Source organism: Mizuhopecten yessoensis, unplaced genomic scaffold (genome assembly GCF_002113885.1).
Source record: "Mizuhopecten yessoensis strain PY_sf001 unplaced genomic scaffold, ASM211388v2 scaffold11137, whole genome shotgun sequence".
NCBI lineage: Eukaryota > Metazoa > Mollusca > Bivalvia > Pectinida > Pectinidae > Mizuhopecten > Mizuhopecten yessoensis.
Window position 1 is genome coordinate 261,213 of NW_018408898.1, and position 26,901 is coordinate 288,113.

At 34.2% G+C, this 26,901-nt stretch overlaps 2 protein-coding genes across 7 annotated transcripts in view; one reads left to right on the forward strand and one right to left on the reverse strand.

Moving 5' to 3' along the window:
- The window catches only part of LOC110466572, a 29,021-nt gene extending 25,576 nt beyond the window's left edge, over nucleotides 1-3,445 (reverse strand). For all 6 annotated transcript variants that reach the window (XM_021523150.1, XM_021523151.1, XM_021523152.1 and 3 more), the window contains exons 1-3: nucleotides 3,365-3,445; nucleotides 1,360-1,584; nucleotides 823-987 (exon numbers count right to left, since the gene is read on the reverse strand). In XM_021523150.1, coding sequence (XP_021378825.1) covers nucleotides 823-987; nucleotides 1,360-1,584; nucleotides 3,365-3,431 — 457 coding nt within the window. In that variant the 5' untranslated portion in view covers nucleotides 3,432-3,445. The remainder of the gene's footprint in view (nucleotides 1-822; nucleotides 988-1,359; nucleotides 1,585-3,364) is intronic.
- Nucleotides 3,446-13,050: 9,605 nt separating this feature from the next.
- LOC110466550 (von Willebrand factor D and EGF domain-containing protein-like) overlaps nucleotides 13,051-26,901 on the forward strand; it is a 29,114-nt gene continuing 15,263 nt past the window's right edge. The window contains exons 1-8 of the mRNA XM_021523106.1: nucleotides 13,051-13,154; nucleotides 17,674-17,889; nucleotides 18,253-18,417; nucleotides 22,645-22,659; nucleotides 22,887-23,128; nucleotides 24,465-24,554; nucleotides 24,823-25,194; nucleotides 25,665-25,750. Of these exons, the coding sequence (XP_021378781.1) occupies nucleotides 13,091-13,154; nucleotides 17,674-17,889; nucleotides 18,253-18,417; nucleotides 22,645-22,659; nucleotides 22,887-23,128; nucleotides 24,465-24,554; nucleotides 24,823-25,194; nucleotides 25,665-25,750 (1,250 nt within the window). The 5' untranslated portion in view covers nucleotides 13,051-13,090. The remainder of the gene's footprint in view (nucleotides 13,155-17,673; nucleotides 17,890-18,252; nucleotides 18,418-22,644; nucleotides 22,660-22,886; nucleotides 23,129-24,464; nucleotides 24,555-24,822; nucleotides 25,195-25,664; nucleotides 25,751-26,901) is intronic.

Here is a 26,901-nt window from a genome sequence, read left to right on the forward strand (position 1 = left end):
TATAGAAATGTTATCAAAACATTTCAATGGATTACTGGAGTAAATCTGAATTGGTAATTTATTGCATCTTGTAAATATAGTTCATTATTATGGCAATAAGTGTATGGATGTGAACATAAATACATTTATATTATTATATTTTAGGATGCCAACCAATAAATGCCACCAATATCTATTATAATTTCCTCAGTTGTTTATGTATTCAATTGGATATTTGATCTTTGTCGCATGTCATAACTTTTAAACTTTGTTAAATATCAATAGAAGTCTTTTAGCATTTTTTAAAAATTTGAATGTTATATATAAACAAATAAATGCAGATCTAAATTATGCCATGTCAATTTTCATAGGATATGCGCTCCGTCACTCTCTGTTCCTACCAATGTATAATGCAAGATGAACAAGATACTCTAATTGCTTAACTTTCTTTATTATGCAGTTGAAAGAACGTTTCTAATTGATGCGTCATTTTCATTTTACCAACAATTCACAATCAGTTGATGTACTAGCTACTGATCACTGCAGCTACTTGTCAGATGTTACCAGTTGAATGTCTCAATCGACTTGTATGCGTTCACTCAACAAATTATCTTTCTCTAAGAGTTGTCTGGTAACATTTTGTAACAGGTTTTATATTTTGCCAAATAAAAGAAGCACGAGTGAGCGTATTGGCCAAAAAAAATCAAAGTATCGTTCATTCACCAACAAAGTAGATTTTTTTTTTGCCCTTATACCTAAAAACGCAATCGTGTTCATTTTAAAAAGTGCTACGTAAACTTAAATAATATAAAAAGATAATGATCAGAATCATTATGAACTTACAAAAGCAGAATGCCGATGAAGTACTGGCTGGTCGTTTCAGAAAGTAAACTGAAAAGTCTCGACACATTTTTATCTTAATATTCATCGGATGTTGACAAAGACTACCGAACCCCACAGTGCAGACGACCCTGTCAACGATCCCATCTTGTCTCTGAGGTAAACTCCCTTAAACAAAAACACATTTACTCAGATACTTATTTATTGACAATGCAATATTGATACTATAATATGCAGTATAATTTTTGATGAGATATTAAAATAATCATTTATTTTTATAAGCTTCAACTCGGTCATTTCATTGTTTTCAAAACAAACATCACATTTTGTATAATAATACTGAAAATGTATGAAGATAGAATCAAGGCCGATGATTAAACTGTATGTAACATACACAAACATGTATATAATATATATAAATATACATTCATACTTTATATATTCATGTCATACATAACATGCCGCTTAGAAAGCCGGATGAACTATAAAATATGTGTCTTAAGGAAATTGGTGTGTGTTCTACTAATGAATAATACTCACCATTTAAATAGATGGGGAATACTGTTCCACACGCCTTGAGTTCATGAATGAATGAGACATTATTCAACATGTGCTGAGATTCCACCCTGTACCATTGTCCTTCGGCGGGGATATTGTAGTGATCATCAATGATATGACCACTCTGACCGAGGGTAGAATTGATACCCCGTTTGTCCATATCTGGTAGAACATGTTTTGAGTCGCACGGGTCATTTGCTGCAGCAGCTGGAATGGGATATAGTTCACTATCAATGATAAGATGTAAGCTTGGTATATACAGTCAATAGGAAATTCTGTTAGAAACGTCTATACAGATAAAACTGTCATACTATGTTCATTCTGCAGATTACAATAATGACATTTAATTGCAAACATATATATATATATATACCATAAATAGCACTAAAAGCACTACAATTATTGGTAATAAATCAGAAAACCGTGTTGTAGCTGTAGGATAAGTGTTTGTTGAACGTCCGAAATGGTCTTTACACATAAAAGGTGGTTAGGAATAATATACATGGTCATCCACATGTAATATAAGTCAAAACAAGCATTGGATTGGTGAGATAATATGGGTGGGTAGGTCAGATTAAGAACTATTAAGACAATGAAACAATAAGAAAATGTGGAATACGCCCAATATTTATGAACTGTATCTTGAATACTATTTACAAATGTGTAGAGCAGATACCTGTGTCTGAATATTAAAATTGTTAATTTTTAACTCACTTTTGAAACAGTAATATGTATTTCCCTGATCAGCCACATAGTTTTGATAGCATCAAATTTGTCATTGTAGTTTAGGGGTTCACCAAGGATAATTCAATTTTTCTATAATCATTAGGTCAATTTTATCATAATATTGTATCTCATTATTTATGATACCACCACCATTTCTAAATACTATTATTTTTTTGGACTGCTTAAATCTTTTGAAGTTTTTTAAAAATCTTTCAAGAGAACTTTTGCCTGTTACCTTTAATTTTTGCCTACAAAAATGTTGATAAAAATGTCTTAGATTATTTTATTTCTTAAATACTCCTCGATATTATCCTAATGATATTCTCTGTTGACCTGTTTAATTTCATTCTTTTCCATTCTTTTTTATCTATCAAGATGCTATGATGTACATTAAATACTTGATTATACCCTAGTCTGCAGTTTGTAAAACAAAACTCCCAGACTGACCTATGGTGCCCCATACACAAGCAAATCACTTAAAGGGAATCTCAAAACGATCTGGAACGGCTCTTTCGGCAACAATTACTCAATAATAAGCGATTAAAAGTAATACTACTGTAACGACAAATGCATGCTAATATATGGATCTGCCAGAACATAAGAAGTTCAGATTTATTTTTATCACCAATATGAAAACAGAGGTATAAGACATTTGATATTCAACATTTCCATGAAGAGTGTATATTACAATATTTTAATATTGTATCGACTATATTATCCTATAGTATATGGGCCATCAATATATATGAAGGTGGATATTAATTTTAAAGAGTTTCTATGATCTTAGAAATTTGCGAAATATGACATGTCTGAAGCAAAACACTCGCTAATAGAAAACAAGTATTGATTAAAGTTGATATTATTTTAAAGAAAAATGTTCCTTCTAATTTAATGCATATTTGAAAATGTATAAGAAAATTATATATACCATCAATACATAATATTTTGTGTATTATTCAGTTCAGCAACTCAAAGATCCGGATAAAAAGTACACCAAACACAAAGATAAACTACAAGAATCACAGAGTACCGAAACAAAATATCAGAGTCGTGAGCGTAGCCGAAAAACGGGAAGCGACGAAACAAGTGATCCAAAAATGTGAGCAATATAGTCACCAAAACTTTACTGATTTTTTGTCTCTTTTTGGCATATAAAAAAATGTCACGGATATATTTGTTCTTGTCCCTGTTTAATGAAAAAAACTACATGTATTTTATGGTACATGTTATTGGTGAGAAAACTGAAAAACAAAACACTTACCGACGGTAAGTAGACCCAACTCCAATAAATATACCAACACAACTTGGTAACTGCACCACCGCATCATGTCTGTATCGAAACACTGAATGGATAAAGTACGGTTATCATATTTAAACGCTACCATCACAGGGACCTGATAATTTGTTATAGCTATATTACGACCTAAACTAAGGTGTTTAGCGTAAGTTTACACCGAAAATTGATCTAAACCCCTCAAACGTGTAAATTTACTCTAAACAACATCATCATCGGGGGTGGCATCTTTACCGAAAATTGATCTAAACCTTCCAAACGTGTAACACTACCGTAAACATATTAGTTTAGGTCCAAATATAGATGTAACGAGTTCTCAGGTCCCTGTGGGCACGATGACGATCAATTAGGGATAGGTTTATATCCTTGTGGCCGAGAGAAATATTTTGGTTTCACAGAAACAACTCATGATGTACAGAAGCATGACAACACATCCGCTAATAAAACATTTACTTTTTAGTTAAGCTTTAAGTTGTTACGTGAGGTTTATCATTTACATTTGATATCCCATATAACACCACAAGTATTCCATGTAGGAGTACCTCTGAGAAAACCCCCACTAAATTAGTGATAGGGCAACATTGAAGAAAAAAATACAAGTTATACAATGATTACAGCTTTAACCAAATAATTCCTGTCACCTGAAAAATGAGTTTGAAAATGAAATAGTTTTATTTAACGCATCGTTTTGTGTTTGGCGATAAGCACCATTTAAATAAGATCTTGATGTCAAAATTTGCTATCAGCTATCTAGATGTCAAACATTACTATCAGCTATCTAGATGTCAACATTACTATCAGCTATCTAGATGTCAAACATTATTATCAGCTATCTAGATGTCAACTTTGCTATCAGCTATCTAGATTTCAACTTTGCTATCAGCTATCGAGATGTCAACTTTGCTATCAGTTATCTAGATGTCTATTTTGCTATCAGCTATCTAGATCTCGAACATTGCTATCAGCTATTTAGACGTCAACTTTGCTATCAGCTATCTAGCTGTCAACTTTGCTATCAGCTATGTAGATGTCGAACATTACTATCAGCTCTCTAGATGTCAACTTTGCTATTAGCTATCTAGATGTGAACTTTGCTATCAGCTATCTAGATTTCAACTTTGCTATCAGCTATCTAGATGTCGGACATTGCTATCAGCTAATTAGATGTCGAACATTACTATCATCTATTTAGATGTCGAACATTGTTATCAGCTATCTAGATGTCAACTTTTCTATCAGGTATCTGGATGTCAACTTTGCTATCAGTTATCTAGATGTCTATTTTGCTATCAGCTATCTAGATTTTAACTTTGCTATCCTCTATGTATATGGCTACTTTGCTATTAGCTATCTAGATGTGAACTTTGCTATCAGCTATCTAGATGTTAACTTTGCTATCAGCTATCTATATGTCAACTTTGCTATCAGCTCTCTAGATGTCGAACATTGCTATCAGCTAATTAGATGTCGAACATTCCTATCAGCCATCTAGATGATGAACATTGCTATCAGCTATATAGATGTCAACTTTGCTATTAGCTATCTAGATGTCGAACATTCCTATCAGCCATCTAGATGATGAACATTGCTATCAGCTATATAGATGTCAACTTTGCTATTAGCTATCTAGATGTGAACTTTGCTATCAGCTATCTAGCTGTCAACTTTGCTATCAGCTATCTATATGTCAACTTTGCTATCAGCTCTCTAGATGTCGAACATTGCTATCAGGATGTCGAACATTGCTATCAGCCATCTAGATGTCAACTTTGCTATGAGCTATCTAGATGTCTATTTTGCTATCAGCTATCTAGATCTCAACTTTGCTATCAGGTATCTAGTTTTCAACTTTTCTATCAGGTATCTAGATGTCAGCATTGCTATCAGCTATCTAGATGCCGAACATTGCTATCAGCTAATTAGATGTCGAACATTCCTATCAGCCATCTAGATGATGAACATTGCTATCAGCTATATAGATTTCAAAAATTACTATCAGCTATCTAGATGGCAAACATTATTATCAGCTATCTAGATGTCGAAGATTGCTATCAGCTATCTAGATGGCAAACATTATTATCAGCTATCTAGATGTCGACCATTGCTATCAGCTATTTAGACGTCAACTTTGCTATCAGCTATGTAGATGTCGAACATTACTATCAGTTTTTTAGATGTCGAACATTACTATCTGCTATTTAGATGTCGAACATTACTATCTGCTATTTAGATGTCGAACATTACTATCAGCTCTCTAGATGTCAACTTTGCTATGAGCTATCTAGATGTCTATTTTGCTATCAGCTATCTAGATTTCAACTTTGCTATCAGCTATCAAGATGTCAACTTTGCTATCAGCTCTCTAGATGTCGAACATTGCTATCAGCTATTTAGACGTCAACTTTGCTATCAGCTATATATATGTCAACTTTGCTATCAGCTATCAAGATGTCAACTTTGCTATCAGTTATCTAGATGTCTATTTTGCTATCAGCTATCTAGATGTCAAACATTATTATCAGCTATCTAGATGTCGACCATTGCTATCAGCTATTTAGACGTCAACTTTGCTATCAGCTATCTATATGTCAACTTTGCTATCAGCTCTCTAGATGTCGAACATTGCTATCAGCCATCTAGATGTCAACTTTGCTATGAGCTATCTAGATGTCTATTTTGCTATCAGCTATCTAGATGTCAATTTTGCTTTCAGCTATTTAGATGTCGAACATTGTTATCCGTCATCGAACATTACTATCAGCTATCTCGATTTCGAAAATTGCTATCAGCTATCTAGATGGCAAACATTATTATCAGCTATCTAGATGTCAATTTTGCTTTCAGCTATTTAGATGTCGAACCTTGCTATCAGCTATCTAGATCTCGATCTGTGCTATCATCTATCTAGATTTCGAACATTACTATCAGCTATTTAGAAGTCGATCATTGCTATCAGCTATCTAGATCTCAACTTTGCTATCAGCTATCTATATGTCAACTTTGCTATCAGCTATCAAGATGTCAACTTTGCTATCAGGCATCTAGAGGTGAACTTTGCTATCAGGTATCTAGTTTTCAACTTTTCTATCAGGTATCTGGATGTCAACTTTGCTATCAGTTATCTAGATGTCTATTTTGCTATCAGCTATCTAGATTTTAACTTTGCTATCCTCTATGTATATGGCTACTTTGCTATTAGCTATCTAGATGTCAACTTTGCTATCATCTATCTAGATGTCGAACATTACTAGCAGCTATCTCGATGTCGAAAATTGTTATCAGCTATCTAGATGTCGATCAGTGCTAACAGCTATCTAGATGTCGAACATTACTAGCAGCTATCTCGATGTCGAAAATTGCTATCAGCTATCTAGATCTCAACTTTGCTATCAGGTATCTAGTTTTCAACTTTTCTATCAGGTATCTGGATGTCAACTTTGCTATCAGTTATCTAGATGTCTATTTTGCTATCAGCTATCTAGATGTCGAACATTACTATCAGCTATCTCGATGTCGAAAATTGCTATCAGCTATCTAGATGTCAACTTTGCTATCAGCTATCTAGATGTCTATTTTGCTATCAGCTATCTAGATGTCAACTTTGCTATCAGGTATCTAAATGTCAACTTAGCTATCAGCTATCTAGATGTCAACTTTGATATCAGCTATCTAGCCGTCGAACTTTGCTTTCAGCTCCATTTGTATCTAGATTTCGATCATTACTATCAGCTATCTAGAAGTCGAACATTGCTATCAGCTATTTATAAGTCGGTCATTGCTATCAGCTATCTAGATGTCGAACATAGCTATCAGCTATCTAGATGTCAACTTTTCTATCAGGTATCTAGATGTCAACTTTGCTATCTAGATACCTGATAGCAAAGTTGACATCTAGATAGCTAATAGCAAAGTTGACATCTAGATAGCTGAAAGCAAAGTTGACATCTAGATAGCTGATTGCAAAGTTGACATCTAGATAGCTGATAGTAATGTTCGACATCTAAGTAGCTGATAGCAATGTTCGACATCTAGATACCTGATAGCAAAGTTAACATCTAGACACCTGATAGCAAAGTTGACATCTAGATACCTCATAGCAAAGTTGACATCTAGATACCTGATAGAAAAGTTGACATCTAGATAGCTGATAGCTATGTTCGACATCTAGATAGCTGATAGCAGTGATCGACATCTAGATAGCTGATATCAAAGTTGCTATCAGCTATCTAGATGTCAACTTTGCAATCAGCTATCTAGATGTCAACTTTGCTATTAGCTATCTAGATGTCAACTTTGCTATCAGCTATCTAGATGTCAACTTTGCTATCAGGTATCTAAATGTCAACTTTGCTATCAGCTATCTAGATGTCAACTTTGATATCAGCTATCTAGATGTCAACTTTGATATCAGCTATCTAGACGTCGAACTTTGCTTTCAGCTACATTTGTATCTAGATTTCGATCATTACTATCAGCTATCTAGATGTCGAACATTGCTATCAGCTATTTATAAGTCGGTCATTGCTATCAGCTATCTAGATGTCGAACATTGTTATCAGCTATCTAGATGTCGAACATTGTTATCCGTCATCTAGATGTCGATCATTGTTATCAGCTATCTAGATGTCGAACATTGTTATTCGTTATCTAGATGTCGAACATTGCTATCAGCTTTTTTAGATGTAAAACATTTCTATCTTTTCTCTGTTTTTTGAGATTTTTGAGTTTCATGTCGATTTATTTTAGATTACTTCAGCTCACTTCCTGGGAAAGCCCGTCTTGTTATTCAGTAAAGTCAGACTAGCCAGGGTTTTCATAAACATTTACATAAAGCCATCTTCACCGGACAAATTTCACAGTCATTATCAGGACTTCCACAGCTACATGTTTATAGCAATTGAGTATTTACCGGGATCAACATTCAGACTTGACAGTACACAATTTGACGAAAAATCATTTATCTCTTCGGAGCACCAGGATTTTCCTGTTAAAACTGTAATATGAACTTGTTTACTTTTTTAAACTTTGGACACCGTATCTGCGTTTAATACTTAAACATCTAATATCCTCAATCGGTGTTTATATAAAATTGAGATTTCAAGGCAAAGCAATATTTTAATGCTTGTTTTCAAGAATAATACAAAATCAGCTACTTACGCTTTCATAGAAAACCCAGTATGTTAACACGTTTAGACATTTGATAAACTTTTTTTTTCTTGTCTTCTGAAGGTCATTTATTTAAAGATCAAAAGCCCGATATCTTAGATCTATTAGTAATACATATACACTATATGGCCGACATTTTCTTTTGTTTTTCTCTTTACATGTACAAAAGTCTCAATTATTCTACAACAATTACGAAACAGGTCTTTTAACTTATATTAATCATTCGTGTTGGCCCGGATTGAAGCACGCAAGGATCTTAATGTGGGAGGAAACCGGAGTATTAGTGGAAACCCAAAGTGGTCGGGCATATGACTCACAGTTGTTGCACGTTCAATCTGGGAATCGAACCATGGCTACCTTGGAAAAAGGCGAGTGCGTTATCCACTGTTCTACCAAACATGCATATATTGTGAGCATATAATATGAATCGAGAGATAGGCTACTGTGTATATCATGTCGTTCTATGGATTATTTCATGGTTACTGAAACAACATCATTGGTTAAACTATAGTGATGTTGATTAAATATGAAATACACTGTAGAGTGTAAATGGGAATTATAAATACTGGCTGCACAGTGTGTTCTAGCTGTTCGGGTACAAGAACAAAACGGAAATCTCTAGCAATGTCAAAAGATGTCATTTAGGTTTAAAATACTGAAGACACAGAAGTAGTTGTGTGAGTCTCAGAGAAGCTATCTCCTGGCATTTTTCATACTAGTATATCAATGTATAGTACTCGTATCTTTAGTATACCATCTCCAGTCCTATCTAAAATATATGCAATTTGTGTTCATACACACTGAAATCGGAAATATCAGAACATAGCTACTAGGAATAACTGCAAGTGTTTGTAACTTGGTGGTAAGTTATAATGGGAGCGGCTAACCGTGCATGTGTGAAATGTACCGGTACATTGTATCAGTCTTAACATCATAAGTCGATATCCCGTGAATTATGATCTCATTATAGGTGCAGTGACCTGTTGGTAAAATGATGGCCATTGTATATTTGTACAATGCATTAGCGCATCGTTTGGAGGACAGAAGTCACAGATATCAATCAGTTAGAAAAACGCTTTATCTAAACCCGATATATAGAACCAATTTATAACTTGCACAAATGAAATTAAGTTCCAATCGCATTATGTTGTTAATGAATTTATTCGAGTCTATTAATTATTATCGAAATATAAAGCTCGCTTAGAGTTACTGAATCGTGTTAGTTTATAGCGTTTATTCCGTGTGACTTAATCGTTGTGTTTTTTTTACATACCAACGTTTTAGAACTAGTCGTTTGTCTATTTGATTTCAATAAGCCTACTCATTCTTTAAAAAAGATACAAGATATTTTAAATGACTACATCACTAGTTTAAACACATTTCATCTCCAATATGATAGCGGTACATCCGTGTGTACATAGCCGCGGGTATAACACATCACATCCTTCAGTATATTTACATACTGACGTTGTCAATGATTCACACGTGGGTTTTATCTTCAGCATTGGTAACGCGTACAAGTGTGTATTAATACGTAAAACATCAAACTTAATGTAATTGAAATATCGTAGATGCGAAATCCGGTAAAATCTTATCGGAATGAGTGAGAAGCACAAACATCAGGTGGGATTTGCATAATATTTGTCCTAGTTAAATGCTTTTGATGATTAGGTAATCTTTACAACAACGGCGTAAGCTGAGGTTGGGATGTTACCTAATCTTGGCCCGAGACTAGAGATAACCCAATCTTGCTCAGCTACAGGCGATTTAATTTTTTTCTCGCACCTTTCAGTTCGAAAAAAATATTCAGTTTTGCTAAAGACTGCGAGTATATCGTCATGGACCTCAAATATAAATGGCCTCTACTCTACTAAAGCTACATTTGAACGCTTTCGCGTAAAAAAAATAGTCCGTCCTTACAAAGAAGACAACTTACTTTACAGTGTAGATTACATTTTATCTACAACATCAGATATCATACAACAACAAATTAAAACACATACTGACAAAATGGAATATGTATAATTCAGTTTGTTAATTTCAGGCTCTTATCGCGCAGAGGAACACATTGCAGTTTGAAATTCCACGAAACGTCACGTTAAGTTACCAGACTGGTCTAACGAGATAGAAAAATCTAGCAGTGGGTTAGACGATGGATTTCCCTGTCTAAGGTGCGAAACAAATCTAGCTGTATTTACCAAAGAAGCAAACAGATGTATTCCCAAAAAATACCACCTTGTCATCAATAAGTGACAAAGAATACCTTAGTTCGAACTCAAATTCGAAATGAATAGGACGAAATGAAAGCAATAGAGATATTTACAATGAGATCTTTAGAAGAGTACAATGAGCATAAAACAAGATATGTCTAGAAAGTGTTGGCGTCTTTAGCGTCATAAATGACACCGCCATGTAAGTCTGAGTTATATATAAGTAATGTAACGTCCTCAGAGTAAGACCCGGGACCTTTATGTCAAACTAAAATAATGCATATTTCACAATGAGATGAGTATACATGTATCCACCACAACACTTGTCCATATTCTTTATCAACCTGAATCGTTGGAAACGCTGTGCTGTTATTTTGACCGTCAACCGTCGACATCTTTCACAGAAGTCAAGACAATCGGAGGAAATCCACGGACCAAATCATCGTCGTGACATGCTGGTGAAGCAAGGATCTTACTATCATAAAAGGAAAAATTCACAAAACCAGAAAGCCGACTCTGTTGATCAGGTCTTAAGATTGCGAAAACCGAAAACAAATGTGTAGAAGAAGATATAGTGTCATCGATATCAAGTTTAAGATGGTATAAAACTCGATGTGATTTATAACTTTGTTGATAAAAGTAGGATAAAAATAAGACGACACCTGTCAAATGTCACAACCGGATGAGAGGTCTCCTCTTACATAGTTGTATATATTGATATCGGTAACAGATAGGTTGTATTAACGCTATGAGGTCACATATATATAGTTACAATAACTGTGTAATTTATTCCTATCGTATATGTTACCGAGAGTATGTTCATCCATAGTGTTTAGCCCATACACTATACACTTGCATATCAACATAAATGGTTGTTTTTTTTCGCGTTTTATTTTTGTCTCCCTGAATAGTTGGCGAAAATGCTTACTTTTTTGACAAAATTATATTTATTCATCGCCTAAAGATGACAACAACCTAGTCTGAAATAGTCTTCTGTTTTGCAACACATTTGCTGATATTGCAATAGGTTCTTTGCTTAGTTTACAAATTAATTCGGATAAGAAAATGGACAACTACGCTAAAAATATAAAAGAGAGTTCACGTTACGTCATTATTTAGTAGAATCATCATTTAGATATTTTTTATTACATAAAGTTATAGTTATTTGGAAGGAAATTCAATATCAATCTGTGATATTTTGAGTAATGTTTTACAAAAAAATAGAACAGGCTTATCAAGTGGAGCTGTAAGTATGTAATAACAAGAACGAACTTGTTTCCAGGGGCCTGTTCGTTTATGCGGAACAACCGGTTTGACCGTTTATAAATGTAACAATTTCGGGTATAAATCCTGGCGGACCTGCAAATGTGTATGCAGGCTTTGCAAGGCTTTCTCAAGGCTCGCCTGAAAGCAGCATCGGATTACTAGGTCCGACCTTATTTAATAAACGAACAACAGTGGTCCGATCGGTTTGACCGTTTAAACGAAAACGGCCCTGTATTCACTAAGCACTTGTTTGTTTTGCATGTATTCATCAGCACATTACTTGTCATACCATTAGCGACGTCATCCGTGATATAACTTAAATACTATGTATTACGATTTCATTATCTAGATTATCAATTCTTTCTTTAGTAGCAACATTTCAATCTCTAAATGTTAGTTGCGTTTCCATATAACAGTTGGTTTTCTACTACAATGGCTGTTCCAAGAACCAGTTTCTAGAGTGGTTTAATGCTACGCTGAAGATATTTTACCGATATCATCATCATCTGAATGATAGTGTAGGCATTGATTAAAAATACTTGTTCACTGCATCCTAGATAGCTCAAATCGGTATACATGTTTGGATTATACATGACACACAAGGAAACTTCCGTGTAGTACCGGAAACGCTAACCAGTAAATAACACATAATTAAGTCAAGTTTATTTATTTATTCGTTTTGTTATGATGCCCCCTCCAATGTTATCCGTTCGTATCTTCTTCTGTTCGCTTATTTATTTATATTTGTAGTCTATTACCATCTGACCTTATGTCCTAAAACAGTATTAATCTGAATCTGTCTTTTAAAAATCAATATGATATATATTTCGAAACAAGTTTCGATTTGATGAAAAACGTTCATTTCGACATGACATAGTAAACTTACCACGTAAGAAATTATCAGCTCAACGAGGCGTTTTATCAGGTACGTGTTCTCATATTAACTCAGCGTAATATGGGGTCCCGTATCATAAAATATACACATACACTATTAACATATATACCTCTACATCATCATTCGACTCATTAGAAGGAGCGACACACTGACAGGATGATTTCATACACAGAGACAGTGCTGTTTCTATGTGCTGTCTGTGTATTACACTGTACCATTGGTAAGTGTACATTTAGGCATTTAAATAATCTATTGTGAATGAAGTTAAATTTAAGAGAAAAAAATATGAATTAGATTATATCACAACTAGTATATCATAGCCTGGGTGACTATGTAATTTGCCCGATGAACCCATTAATGGGCAAAACGCTAGCATCTTTGTTTTGTAGTTATTATTTATCCTTAATGTACCGATCACAAGTGCAATATCTAATTTATTTCTATTGTTGTCACGTAAAGCCAAAGTGGTAAGGCTATACTTAAACGATACAATTAACTGCTGATGCGTTTATAAAGTGCTTATATACAATGCTTTTTATTCCATACATGTTAAACAAAAATGGGTAAACTAATTCTGTGTGATACAATGTATACATAAATAAGAGGATTCGGAGCTCAAACTAAGCATTACTAAAAAGATACATAATTGAAACAATGTCCATTGAAATGATTTTTGAATCAGAAACTGCTAAATATAAAGATATAAATGACGTCATATCATCATGTGTTATGACATTATACTTTTTGACGAGTAAATACAGTTTTGTATATATAAATCTATTTACATGTTCACCACTGAGTGATAGTTCAAAAACATAGTTTATACACACAATGATAACAAGGAGACATTACAATTAATAGAGGATATTTAATGGTGTCTTCAGTAATAACAAATATATTTAACGAGTGTGGCTAATATTTTGATATTTGTCACGAGTGCGCATAGGATACTCAACTTAGTTCCAAAGTTTTCTACCTTTTCCTTGTAGGATTGTAAATACTAAGTGAGTGTACCAAACATTTACTAGAACAACCACTTATTCTAACGTCGCTTCATTTGAATCTGAACAAAAGATCGTTGCCTTTAAATGCAGCGAATAGAAAATACCGTTATGATTGGTCAATACCAAAACGCGATATTTTCACACTGTAAACAAATCCGATACTTCACTAGCAAAAAAGTAATAAAAATAACTAATCATTAAGATGGTATTGAGCAAGTGTTTCCTGCTGACAAATAAGCAGTACAGTAGCTACGGGTTTTTAACAGCGATGCCCTTATCTACGTCGATGACTTCCTGGTGACTTCCCATACGTTGAAGAATTCAATTTGTATCTGTATACATTGCATAACACGGGCTGATGCATGTTAAAGGACGAGTTATGGCCAACGATGGAAAAAAACATTTTTCTTATATCATAGCTTAGATGAAATGTTAGATTCTAGATAAAATTGGTGCTTTGCGGTAGTTCACTTTGCATGTAATGAGATCTGAGTTATCTTAGGGGAACTAATTTCTGTATCACTAATCTACTTTACCAAGTGATATCACCAACAATTCAGTGATAGTTTCAATACAAATATCCATGTTAACATAATACACTGATAGTGTGTGTTTACTTTGGTGACACCATATTGATATCCATGCGCCTGCAATATTTCACGTTTTTATAAAATTGGAGGCGATGCGGAACCTTTCATTCATGTAGAAAATACATTCAATGGAAAGTAACGATGCCTGAAAGTTCCTGCTTATGATATAAAATTAAAAAAAGTATCCTTAAAACGCTTCAGTTTATGCAGCGTTTTATAATATTTCCTTTTTTAAAAGATGTGTAGTTTACAAAGTTACAAAGTCGCATTATAGGCTTCGGGAAAACGGAAATTTCCTTAGCTCTGAGGTAGAGTGTCCGACTGGAAAATCGGTGTCAATTGTGCTATTCCTAGCGAGTTTCACTACTTACTAATTCTACCGATTGGTGCCGTTGACACTCGCATTTCATTGTGATGGAGAACACTCGTGGAGCAAACTAAAATGGGTTTAACCAAGTAAATGAGAAAAGGGTGAAGTATTGTGTAGAATTTATATTGTTCATAGTGTCAACATAACCTTTTTTGCGTCAGTTAGAGGGAATGTTCCGTTTAGCTTATCTGTAGAGCGTCTGACCAGAGATCGATCGGGAGGTGGAGGTTCGACTCCAAGCGAAGGCATAAGTTATTTTAACTCCTTTTTTTCTATTATAAATTGTGCCGTTGACCCACCCTTCAAGGTTGTGAATAACCATAAACGAGGGGCAAATAAACCAAGGTTGTGGCTGTTGAGTATTGCTTTGAGTGAGATCTGAGGAAAATAATTTATTTGTTACTAACTAAATATAGAATTTATTCAAATCACAACAATTATAGAACAATTATCCTTGTTGCCCGGACATTAGAGCGTATGGGTCTTGACGTGGTTCGGTAGTCCAATGGTAGGACGCCTGGCTCGTGACCGCTTTGAGACGACCTACAAACTAGGTTGTGATAAAACGGTTTATGAGAACCTCGAATTAATATTACTATTATCATGATGTGGAACGAAACAAGAGTACCCGGAGAAAACCTTCATGGTCGGGCAGGTGATCATATCCCTTCCCACGTCTTAGTGGGGATTCGAGCCCCGGTCGTCTTGCTGAAAGGCTAGTACCCTATCCATTTCGCCATCTGACCACTCTTACTAAATGTAACCTGATTGATACGATATAATATTCAAAATTATTTCGCTATGTAGCGACACATTCAAAATAAAACTGATAATAAAATGACTTCATTATAGATAATCCTATAAATCACATGCCAACAATTGAACATGACGTTAGCAGTTAAAATATGTACAATTAACACAGGATAACCTATTTACAACAACCTATATTAGATTAGATGACAGTGTTTCGAAACACCTATGCTGTTCAACAACAAACAATTAAGTGATATGCTTATCAGAAATACGATAAAGAATGTGTTTAAGTTCGCTGTTATAAAATATCACTGTTACCTGGCCTTTAGATAAACGGATGTACACAGTGCAGACTCGGCAATGCATCCATATTTGTAGGGGGGCTGACTTGGATATGACAGAATGTGTACATGCTGCAATGTAGCCGAAATCGAAGATTAATTTCAATATTTTATGTCCATTCTGTTCAGATTTACGTCAAAAATATATAAAGAAATATTATCGAAAACCAAATGTATTGAAGCTAGTTCAGCTTTTGTAAATGTGTATATTTGGCATTAAAGATAGTCATTGAATGGCTATTAACAGCGAAAGTCATTTAAGGACGTGCCTCCGTGTGTGTAATGTATGCGAGCTTGCGTGTTTGTATGCATGAGACAGGGTATGTTGGTGTGCTTGCCTCCTTGTAATAGCGTGGATCTGATGCCGACTTTATAGTGACTATCTCATCGAAATACCTTGCCAAAGGCACCCAGCTCAGCATTCCGCCCGATCACATTATACTGTCAACGGGTGAACCAGTTGTTGTCATTCCCCTTAATGCTGCACGTTAAGTAGGGAATAACAACTACCATTTTTATGTCCCGACTTGGGACAGAGCCCATTGCCTTACTCAACCAGGCGAACGCTCAACATTAATAAGGCCAAAGGTAAGGTGTTGTCAAACAAGGCGCTAAGAAATAAAAGGTAGTTAGAAGTAGAAAGAAAAATAAAGATCCGAAATACCTTGCCGAAGGCACCCAGCACAGCATTCCGCCCGGTCACATTATACTGTCAACGGGTGAACCAGTTGTTGTCATTTCCCTTAATGCTGCACGTTAAGTAGGGAATAACAACTACCATTTTTATGTCCCGACTTGGGACAGAGCCCATTGCCTTACTCAACCAGGCGAACGCTCAACATTAATAAGGCCAAAGGTGAGGTGTTGTCAAACAAGGCGCTAAGAAATAAAAGGTAGTTAGAAGTAGAAAGAAAAATAAAGATCCAAAATATTGCAATAGGTGCAGCAGATTTATTATGGTCGCTTTTGTGTCCCAAATAGAGGACACCAAGCAAATCCCCAAATCTTCAGGGTCTCCCACATTAGTCACCGCCTACGCTACATGCCGTGGGTAACAGCAGGTGTATCCTTTTCCCGATCGTCCACCCACAGGCATTCAAGAAAGGAAAACTAAATTGAGGGGCTTATTATGATACAATTAAATTTAAACATGAAAGCAGTCCGTTATGATTCACTCTTCGTTTGTTTGTTTATGCAACTTGTGAGTACTAAGGCCTAAGGAATAAAGAACACTGTACGTTGAACATTGACATATCTGTAACAACTGAACTAATCAAACCAAACTTTGATTTAATAGTAAGACAACTGGGTAACTGCATAAGTGAGAGTCGACTTTACATAGGAAGCTTCTTAAATTACACAGTAATAACTGTAAAAGTAATTCTACATTATATCAAACTGAATAGTATTTCACATTTTAAAAATTGTTTCCACTTAGTTGGTATCTTGAAGTATTGTCGTTTCTCAATTTGGTGCAAATGAGGCTTGGTAACCTCATCAAGGGTTCCTTGCCTCAACTCGTGCAGTCAATATATATATATATCATCAATTGTCCTTTTTCACTGGGGGGGGGGGGGGGCTTACATTAATGTGTTCTTGTCTAAATCTATTAATGAATAGCTATTTAACAATAAGTGTCTACGTAATGTACGTTTAATTGTTTACATAATATATTTTACAGCAGCTGACCTCGATCCTTGTGGCACTGTAAATTTGCTACCTAACATGGATAAACGGGGACTGAACGATACACCGAACGCAAGCCATCCTATTGATGACCGCTACAACATCCCGGACGGGGGTAGTTGGTACAGAGTAGAGGGCCAACAAATGCTTACCAACATATCGAATGCACATATACAGATGTGCAGCACTACATTTCCCATTTACTTACAAGGTAAATTGTCATATGGGATGATGTTTCCGAACACGCAATTGGTAGGACAATTATTCAGGAGGTGGGAGATTTAAAAGTGTCATTTAATCACAATTCAACAATGTTATACGGTTTCCCATTCTTACTACAATTTAATTAATTGAAATCCCCGTCGGCATCGTTTAAAATGTTTGAACAAGTTTGTTTGTAAATAAATTAAAACGTTATACTGAAAGTTTGATGTACATGTATAGAGTTTATATATTTCAAAATCAGTTAAATTGATGAAGGTTTTATTCACACCATCTCGATTAAGTAGGATGTGCACTTCTGTGGTATCATCAGTGATTCAATGAAACTAATTGTTACGTATTCGTGTTTAAGGAAATGTACCTAATATAGCCGACGGAGTAGTATCTAGGACAGCGTGTGTCATCACTTTTGGTAGCGAGTGCAGCCACCCACAGACGATAAAAATTAAAGTATGTCAGGACTTCACAGCGTATTTCCTTCCACCACCACTTGGTACCGCTTCAGCATACTGTTTTGGTAAGTGTTAGGAGAAGATAAGTGTCATTGCATCGCACAAATTGACCACAAATTGACAAAATTGAAAACAATTTTTGTTTTTTGATTTTGTATTTCAAAATGATATTATTTACTATATAACAGGCAATTCAATATACAATATTTATTTTTTTAATTTTTTTAACAGTACATAATACATTTACAATTCAACACTTTATTAAAGATACATATTTTTTACGTTCTATGTAGTTAATAGTATAACTGCATATAATTGTGATATGTACTTTTTTAAGAAAGAAAAGAATGAGAGATAGAAGAATTAAAGGAAGAATAGGATCAACATAGAAAAAGAGAACTTGAATAAGAGGGAGAAGGGGTACATGCTGACATTTAATAAAAGAAATAACTCAATCTATACTTGAATTCATGATTCCTAAGTAAAGTCTTTCATTGTTGTCATTTTTATCATAATTTTATATTGATATTAATATTGCCAGGGACTTTGACCAGTTTTTGTATTAACTATATATCCATACACATATATATTGTAATTATAGAGGATATAGACATCATTATAGAGGATATAAAAGTATGGCATTGATAGTAAATCATACCAAGATTCACTCAACTTGAGACTGAATCATAGTATATGATTCTGAACCATTTTAAGGCAAAGTTCACCACATTCATAGATTCTTGTATAAAAAGTAAAATGAAGAAAAATAACCTGAGAAAATTTTCAATAAGGAACAATGCTACTTTTAAAAAAGACTACAAGTCATAATAGTAGGACATACCAAGTTTTGTTGAGAGCAAAATCAGAAGATCTCCAGCCAAGATTATATACCGTTCAATTAAAATTTGGAGAAACAAGACATCATTGGAGATACAAATCATTCAAAAATGAAGTCACTGAGTGCTGACGAAAACTTTATATAAATAGTAACAGTGACCTTGTCCTTAGCACCCTGGAATATGAACTCGTTCAAGGTATTCCCATACTTGACCATTACATGAAGTTTGATCAAAATCTCTTTAAAAGATTATTGAAAACAATCTTCAACTCTGAAGAAAAATAAAAAATAAATTCATATCATAACACAGTCAACCAAATTTCAAAGAGATCAGTTAACAATATTAACTGAGAATAGAAAGATCCAAGATCCTCAACTAAGACTGAAGCAATGAGATAGCAAAGGGCAATAACTCTTACAGAAAAACACAACTTCCTATCATATTCATAAAGTTTACCAAGTTAACATATCAGTTACATATCAGTTACAATATAAGAAGTCATCGCCAGGCAAACAAGTCTATGCAGTGAACAGACATGGAAAACATATATCTCTTACAATTTTGAACAGAGAATGAAACATCTAAGCATTTCTGAATTTTATGTAGAGACCAGTAATCTTTCCCATTTTTTCCATTCGTTCTTAAAGATGGTAAAATTATTTTCCTCTTTACCAGTAGCTATATATTTTTGAGAGTAATATGTTTCTTTAATACAGTTTTTCAAAGCTGATAAAGACAGGCTCTTTTCCTGGCATCTTGTGTTGTACAAATATTGCTTCATAACTAAAAAAAATAAGTTATCAACATTGTTTTTTTCCCTTATAAAATCCAAAGATAAAAGTCTCTTTGTTGAAAGTAAAGGGAATAAATAATAAATCTAACAAAAATTCAAAATTTGTCAAAAACAACTGTACTTTTTCACATGCCCATATCCCATACTTATTTTCAGTATTACAACGACTGCCGAATGGACTATCAACTAGGCCTATTTTATAAAGAAATGAATTTGAAGTTAGAATATATTGATTTATTCTAAGTTGAAACCATTGTAATTTTGTATTTTTACCAATTTTGAATGGTGTTAAGTATATTTCCCTCCATATTTGTTCATCAAAATCAATCATTGCTTCCCATTTTCTTTTCCCAGTAGATGTTATATTATTTTGACACAAACCGTTATAAAAATATTTTTCTCCCTTTTTGTGTTTGAAAAAAATGTCTAAGTTGGTATGCACATGTATGTATGGCCGTTTTTAATTTCAGCAGAAATGTCTTCTTTATAATAGTTCTTTTTTATAGCGTTTATGACACCTTGATAAATAAAGAAGTTAAATTTCTCTATGAATTCTTGATAGCTGTAAAATATTCCGTTGCTATTTTCTTTAACTACGTCATTAATTATTATTACCCCTTTCCTATATAATCCCTGTAAAAAATGCTCTTATTTTCTAATGCTACTAAACTATTGTACCAAATGGGTTTTTTGAGAGCATCATTATTCTTATTCACAAAACATTCTGTTTTCTTGGAAAGCTTACTCCAACTTAATAGAACATCTTACCAGAATAAGTTTTTAGAAGATTATTGGCATTTTAAAATATAATTTGTACCACAATTTGCAAAATAATCTGTATTTCCAAAAGTTTAAAAAATTGATAGCCATTTCCCTTTACTCGTAAACAGCCGTCGAATCCATGTAAGCTTTAAAGATTCAATAACAGATTGTAACTGTATCATTGTCAGGCCCCTTCATTAAAGTTCTCAATAATTATATCCTTTTTTATCTTGTCTTATGAGCTGGAGAAATTATAAGAGATCAGGCCGATATTTTAAATGAAATCAAGTTATTTTATGAAAATTTATTTTCAAGAGAAAGTTTTTTTTAAATAGTGTTACTAATGATGTTCCCAAATTAAATCAGTCAGAATCTTGTTCTCTGGAGGGTGCCATTTTTATGGCTGAGGCCTCAAAGACCTTAAAAAAATTGAAAAATGTCCGGGGTCAGATGGTTCTACTGCAGATTTAAAAAAAATGTTTTTTGGGAAAGTTAGGTAATTTTATTGTAAAATCAATTAATTTTGGATTTATGAAGGGTGAATTATCAGAAATAAATTAATAAACAGTGATCAGACAGGTTCTATAACGGGGAGATATATCGGGGAAAATATAAGGTTAATTTATGATATCATGCAGTATGCAGAAGAAAATGAAATTCCGGGTATGCTTTTAATAATTGATTTTGAAAAGGCTTTTGACTCGGTTAGTTGGGAATATATTAACAAAGTGTAGGCTTTTTTTTAAATTTTGGAGTTGATATGCGTAAATGGATTAAAACCTTACATGCGAATATTATCTCTTCTATCAATCAGGGTGGAAATCTATCAACATTTTTTAGTATAAAAAGAGGTTGTCGTCAAGGCGATCCAATTGCCCTTTGCATATTCATTTTATGTGTTGAAATATTAGCAATAAGGTTAAGGAACAATAATAATATTAAAGGAATTAACATAGAAAATATCCCTCCACTAATATCTCAATACGCAGACGATACATCAATAATTTTAGATGGTTCTAAAAGTTCTTTAAAGAGTCATTTATAGAATTAAAGACTTTTGCAAACATTTCTGGGCTAAAGGTAAGTAAATGCAAAACTTAAGTAATATGGAAAGGTAGTAAAAAATATCGTAATCACGTACTATCCAGAATGGAATCTGCAGTGGGCAAATACAAGATTCACAGTTTTAGGCATTGAATTTAATGTGGATTTGCATCGAATTCCTAGACTAAATTACGACATAAAATTAGTAAAACTTAAGTAATTCATTAAGAAGGATTTTGACACCTATAGGAAGAATCCATATAATTAAGTCCCTCCCCATATCTCAGTTTAATCATCTTTTTATTACTTTGCCAAATCCTGATGATACATTTATTAAGAAACCAAATAAAGAAATGTATAATTTCCTATGGAACAGTTCATCAAACAATGGTTTATTAAATGAGTTGATTTGACGAAGGTAGAGACTTATTTATAACGTTCTAGAATTTTCGCTCTGATAATAAAGAACTAGTGATATATTGATATCAATCACTATTTCCCCCGTATGTTATTCCGTCTTTTCGTATTGCAGAGTTATCTGCTCTTGTGAGTAGGTGTTGATTGTGGCGTCATTTGTTTGTGAGAGTAACGTCATCAATTTTTGAGAAAACGACGTAATTTTCTCAAACAACCCAATGACGTAACAATCAATACCTTCTCACAAGAGAGGATAACTTTGCAATACGCAAAGACGGAATAGATAGCAATAACGCTATAATTTTAGCACTTTATAGTGCTGTGTAAATTGACATATGTCGCTAATTCTTAGGAATAATACGTTAGTATAAGAACGTTTGCGGTAAGTATGAGATGCACATACATATTTCAGGTATAATTGCCATTTTCTATTTCAGTATCTGAAGACAACAGTGAGTATTTTCTGTTCATATTTTGTTGTAAACTATATTTTAAACGTTAATGTAATTGAAGGAATATATATTCCTTTAATTTTCATATTGACGTAAACAATTCTATTCATTTGAAGGTAACACAATGACAGAATATATCCCGAATCCAATATATTATTTATATCATTACAATAGAAATTATTGCTGCTATGTTTTGTTTTGATGTCATGATTTATATTAATTTAAAGGTCATCCACCAGCGTATCCCATTCCGAAGCCTACGTTGTCTCACAAACTGGTAACAGTTGATATAAAGCAAATACTACAGTTCGTTTGTACATTCGTACCTTCAACCGAAGACCTTTATTATCAAGTATTTTGGTTCGTCGATAGTAAACCTACATACATCACAAAATTGGCGCAGAAAACATCACTGGATACATTGGTGTTTGAAGAAAAACAGGGTCAACTAGAAAAGCTTGGAATTAATGTAAGAACACATTCAGACACACGTTTCAAATCAAAATAAACAAATATATTTTTTTCATAGGTATTGGATATAAAACAGAATTGGTAACAGATGACCATGGCTAGTGGTTATAAAACAGAATCAGTAACAGAGGGCCATAGCTAGTGGTTATAAAACAGAATCAGTAACAGAGGGCCATAGCTAGTTGTCACAAAACAGAATGAGTAACAGATGACCATAGCTAGTGGTTATAACACAGCATGGGTAACAGATGACCATAGCTAGTGGTTATAAAACAGAATCAGTAACAGAGGGCCATAGCTAGTGGTTATAACACAGAATCAGTAACAGAAGGCCATAGCTAGTGGTTATAACACAGAATCAGTAACAGAGGGCCATAGCTAGTGGTTATAAAACAGAATCAGTAACAGAGGGCCATAGCTAGTGGTTATAGCACAGAATGGGTAACAGAGGACCATAGCTAGTGGTTATAGCACAGAATGGGTAACAGAGAACCATAGCTAGTGATTATAAAATAGAATGGGTAACAGAGGACCATAGCTAGTGGTTATAACACAGGATGGGTAACAGAGGATCATAGCTAGTGGTTATAACACAGGATGGGTAACAGAGGACCATAGCTAGTGGTCAAAAAACAGAATGGGTAACAGAGAACCATAGCTAGTGGTTATAAAACAGAATGAGTTACAGAGGACCATAGCTAGTGGTTATAAAACAGAATGGGTAACAGAGAACCATAGCTAGTGGTTATAAAACAGAATGAGTAACAGAGGACCATAGCTAGTGGTTATAAACATAATGGGTAACAGGGGACCATAGCTAGTGGTTATAAAACAGAATGGGTAACAGAGAACCATAGCTAGTGGTTATAAAACAGAATGAGTAACAGGACCATAGCTAGTGGTTATAACACAGCATGTGTAACAGAGGACCATAGCTAGTGGTTACAAAACAGAATGTGTAACAGAGGACCATGGCTAGTGGTTATAAAACAGTAACGGTTATTTCTAGCAAACATGTTATTGCAGAATGTATGGATGATTCAAACAAACGACAATATGGTAACGGTATTGGCAATACACATTTTGAACATTTTCGAATACCATTTTGAGTTCTAGTAAGAAGATGTCGTTTTTCTTTTTGTTTCATATCAATTTCATTGGTTCCTTGTCAGACGTTTTTATTATCATTTATCTTATTTATTTCATTTTTGTGTATGTTTCATTACAGTTGTTTTAAATTAACACAAAGATGCATTTTTTGTTTTAATCATGTCACTAGAAATGTTATTATGCTACTATAAGTTCTGTATACTGTTTATTGTTGTCTCTTCTAGGTTGCGTGCTCTGTTCGTGCTAAGAATAAACCAGGTGGTGTACCCGGTCATATGTCACAGACGAGTGAACAATTCTTCGCTGGAATAACTGTATGTTGACCAACGGTTCCGTTTAATCGGATCGGGTAGCAGACAATTAGTATCTATTCTGAGTACAGTTTTGTCCAGGAAGTAAATGTTTCATACAATTTAACTGACATGAATTGGATTGGTATATGTTATGTGGGTTTTGCACTATATTTGTTAATGATTACATTAAATGGTATATGTACATATTTCAAACAATGAAGAGAAGACAGAGCTATCAATACCATGCAGTTTATAAATAACTATTGCTCTATATGCTAACTTTCTACAGGTAAGAACGCCGACGGTAACTGTTTATCGCGGTAAAGCACACCATGGCCACTCGTACATCGTATTAAAACCGACAGTTCCCATCGGTTGTCCTATGCTCCCGAATCTGAGGTGTTTTGTTACAGTCGAGGTGAGCATTCCACACCAATATCAACACTGCACGGGAAACATCGGTGCGGTACAGCCAGGTGGAAATCACGGCTGTGGCGTCAATATTCACCACGACGAATGGGACCGTGAACATAGACTTGAAGTGTTTTGGGATGATAACCAGGCCTACAGTATACAAGCCGCTAATTACAGAGTCAGTTTGAGTACCACAACGAATGACTTTCGTCCCATTTGGGGCGAAATGAGCCTCTCTGATGTCAATGTAAGTAGTGTGTGATAATTGTCCTACACACTCGACGTTTAATGATTCCACATCATGATATACTAAACACATCATTGAAACCCTATCATAAGTTCTTGTTTCTGTTCATTGAAACATTGTTCGCCTCGCACGCATTACAACCATACATTTATCTAGGGTTAATAAAGTAGTAATTTGTCGTGACTCCATGCTTTCTATTGATTTTAATCAATCATATTCATGATGTGATCTATTTACGTCATTCCTGTGTACTATTATTTCATTTTAATGATTTTCTTGATTCGATACATTTACATGTCTCTCTGTGTCCCTTTTTGGCAATGATTGATGATTAGGAACATGTTTCGTTCAGTTGAGCCCTTTTGTTGAAGTTTAGTAAGGATGTTTGTCTCTTTAAAAAAAGAATGTCATTCAATCTGAATTTACTTTTTGATTAAAACTTTGTGTAGTGATACTTTTGCTCGTTTTAGGTTCAAGTTGAAGACGAAACGCACATATGGAAAGGAAAGGAATGCCACGCTATCTGTGATCCGCATATGAGAACATTTGATGACCGGTAATGTTAGATGAAGCTCATTTGTAACCCAACTGAACGAGATCAACATCGTTTATGTTAAAGTTGATCACTGTATATTGTTTTATGTATCTAAAGTGTCCAGACGCTATGATTTATTAATTACTTCTATGTAGGTAAGAAAACATATGTCTAGCTGTCTAATTACAAATAATAAGCCTTTCAAATTACTTTTTCTAAATAAGTGAATTTTGGGAGAATTTTGCATTTTTGTCAAATGCAAAAAACAAAATTTGAAACTAAGAAAAAAGGTTTCAATTCTGATATCTTGAGAATACGATACTTCACCGATAGTCAAAGTACACCATCCATGTCTTAAATGTAAGTTTACCTCAGGTTTATTGGCAATCATTGGTTGGCTGCTATTTGCGTATTACGACATAGTCATTATATTGAACTTCCATTAAACAGACACCATGTAACTATCAGGATACACATTCAGTTCTCCTTGCAATATATTGATTAGTTATTTTATGTTTCTTCTTTTTCTTCCTGATACAGTTTGATTTTTGTTATTGTCATTAAGGAAAGCGATATCTAAAACAAATAGAAAAATGTTTCTCTGAAAATCGGACTGTCGCCTCCGACTGGGTTACAGTTATGCTATCATAATAGGCCATCTTCCTTCTATCGAGTTTTACATTGGTTAATAATCACGTATTATTGGGCGATATTTTACGACCGACTTTGCACAAGCAGCCCTCTTTCTAAAACTCCCTCGTAAATGTAAATATGCGAACCGCAACACCGGTTTAATTTTCGAATGCTGTTATAAACATTTAATTTTATATATATTTGAAGATCTACTAGCGGGCAAACAAACAAGATAAATTCAACCTCTAGATCTACTAAAAGCCTGTCAGGCTAACGTTCAAAATGTTCCACTGAAGTTACCGCGAAAGTGACTTAAGCTAGTGTTTGTATATCTGTCGAATGCTATAAGATATAAAGCGTGGCGTCAGAGTTATTTGTCTATCATGTGTCGATAAATGGCGACTAAAAAACGGAAAAGTAATTCCCATATACATTTATGTTAAATACACAATATAGGACACCTGTCCACAGGGTCAGAAATGATAAAAACGCGCTTGAAATAAAGTCATACTTAAATGTTAGGCGTGGGAAAGTATTAC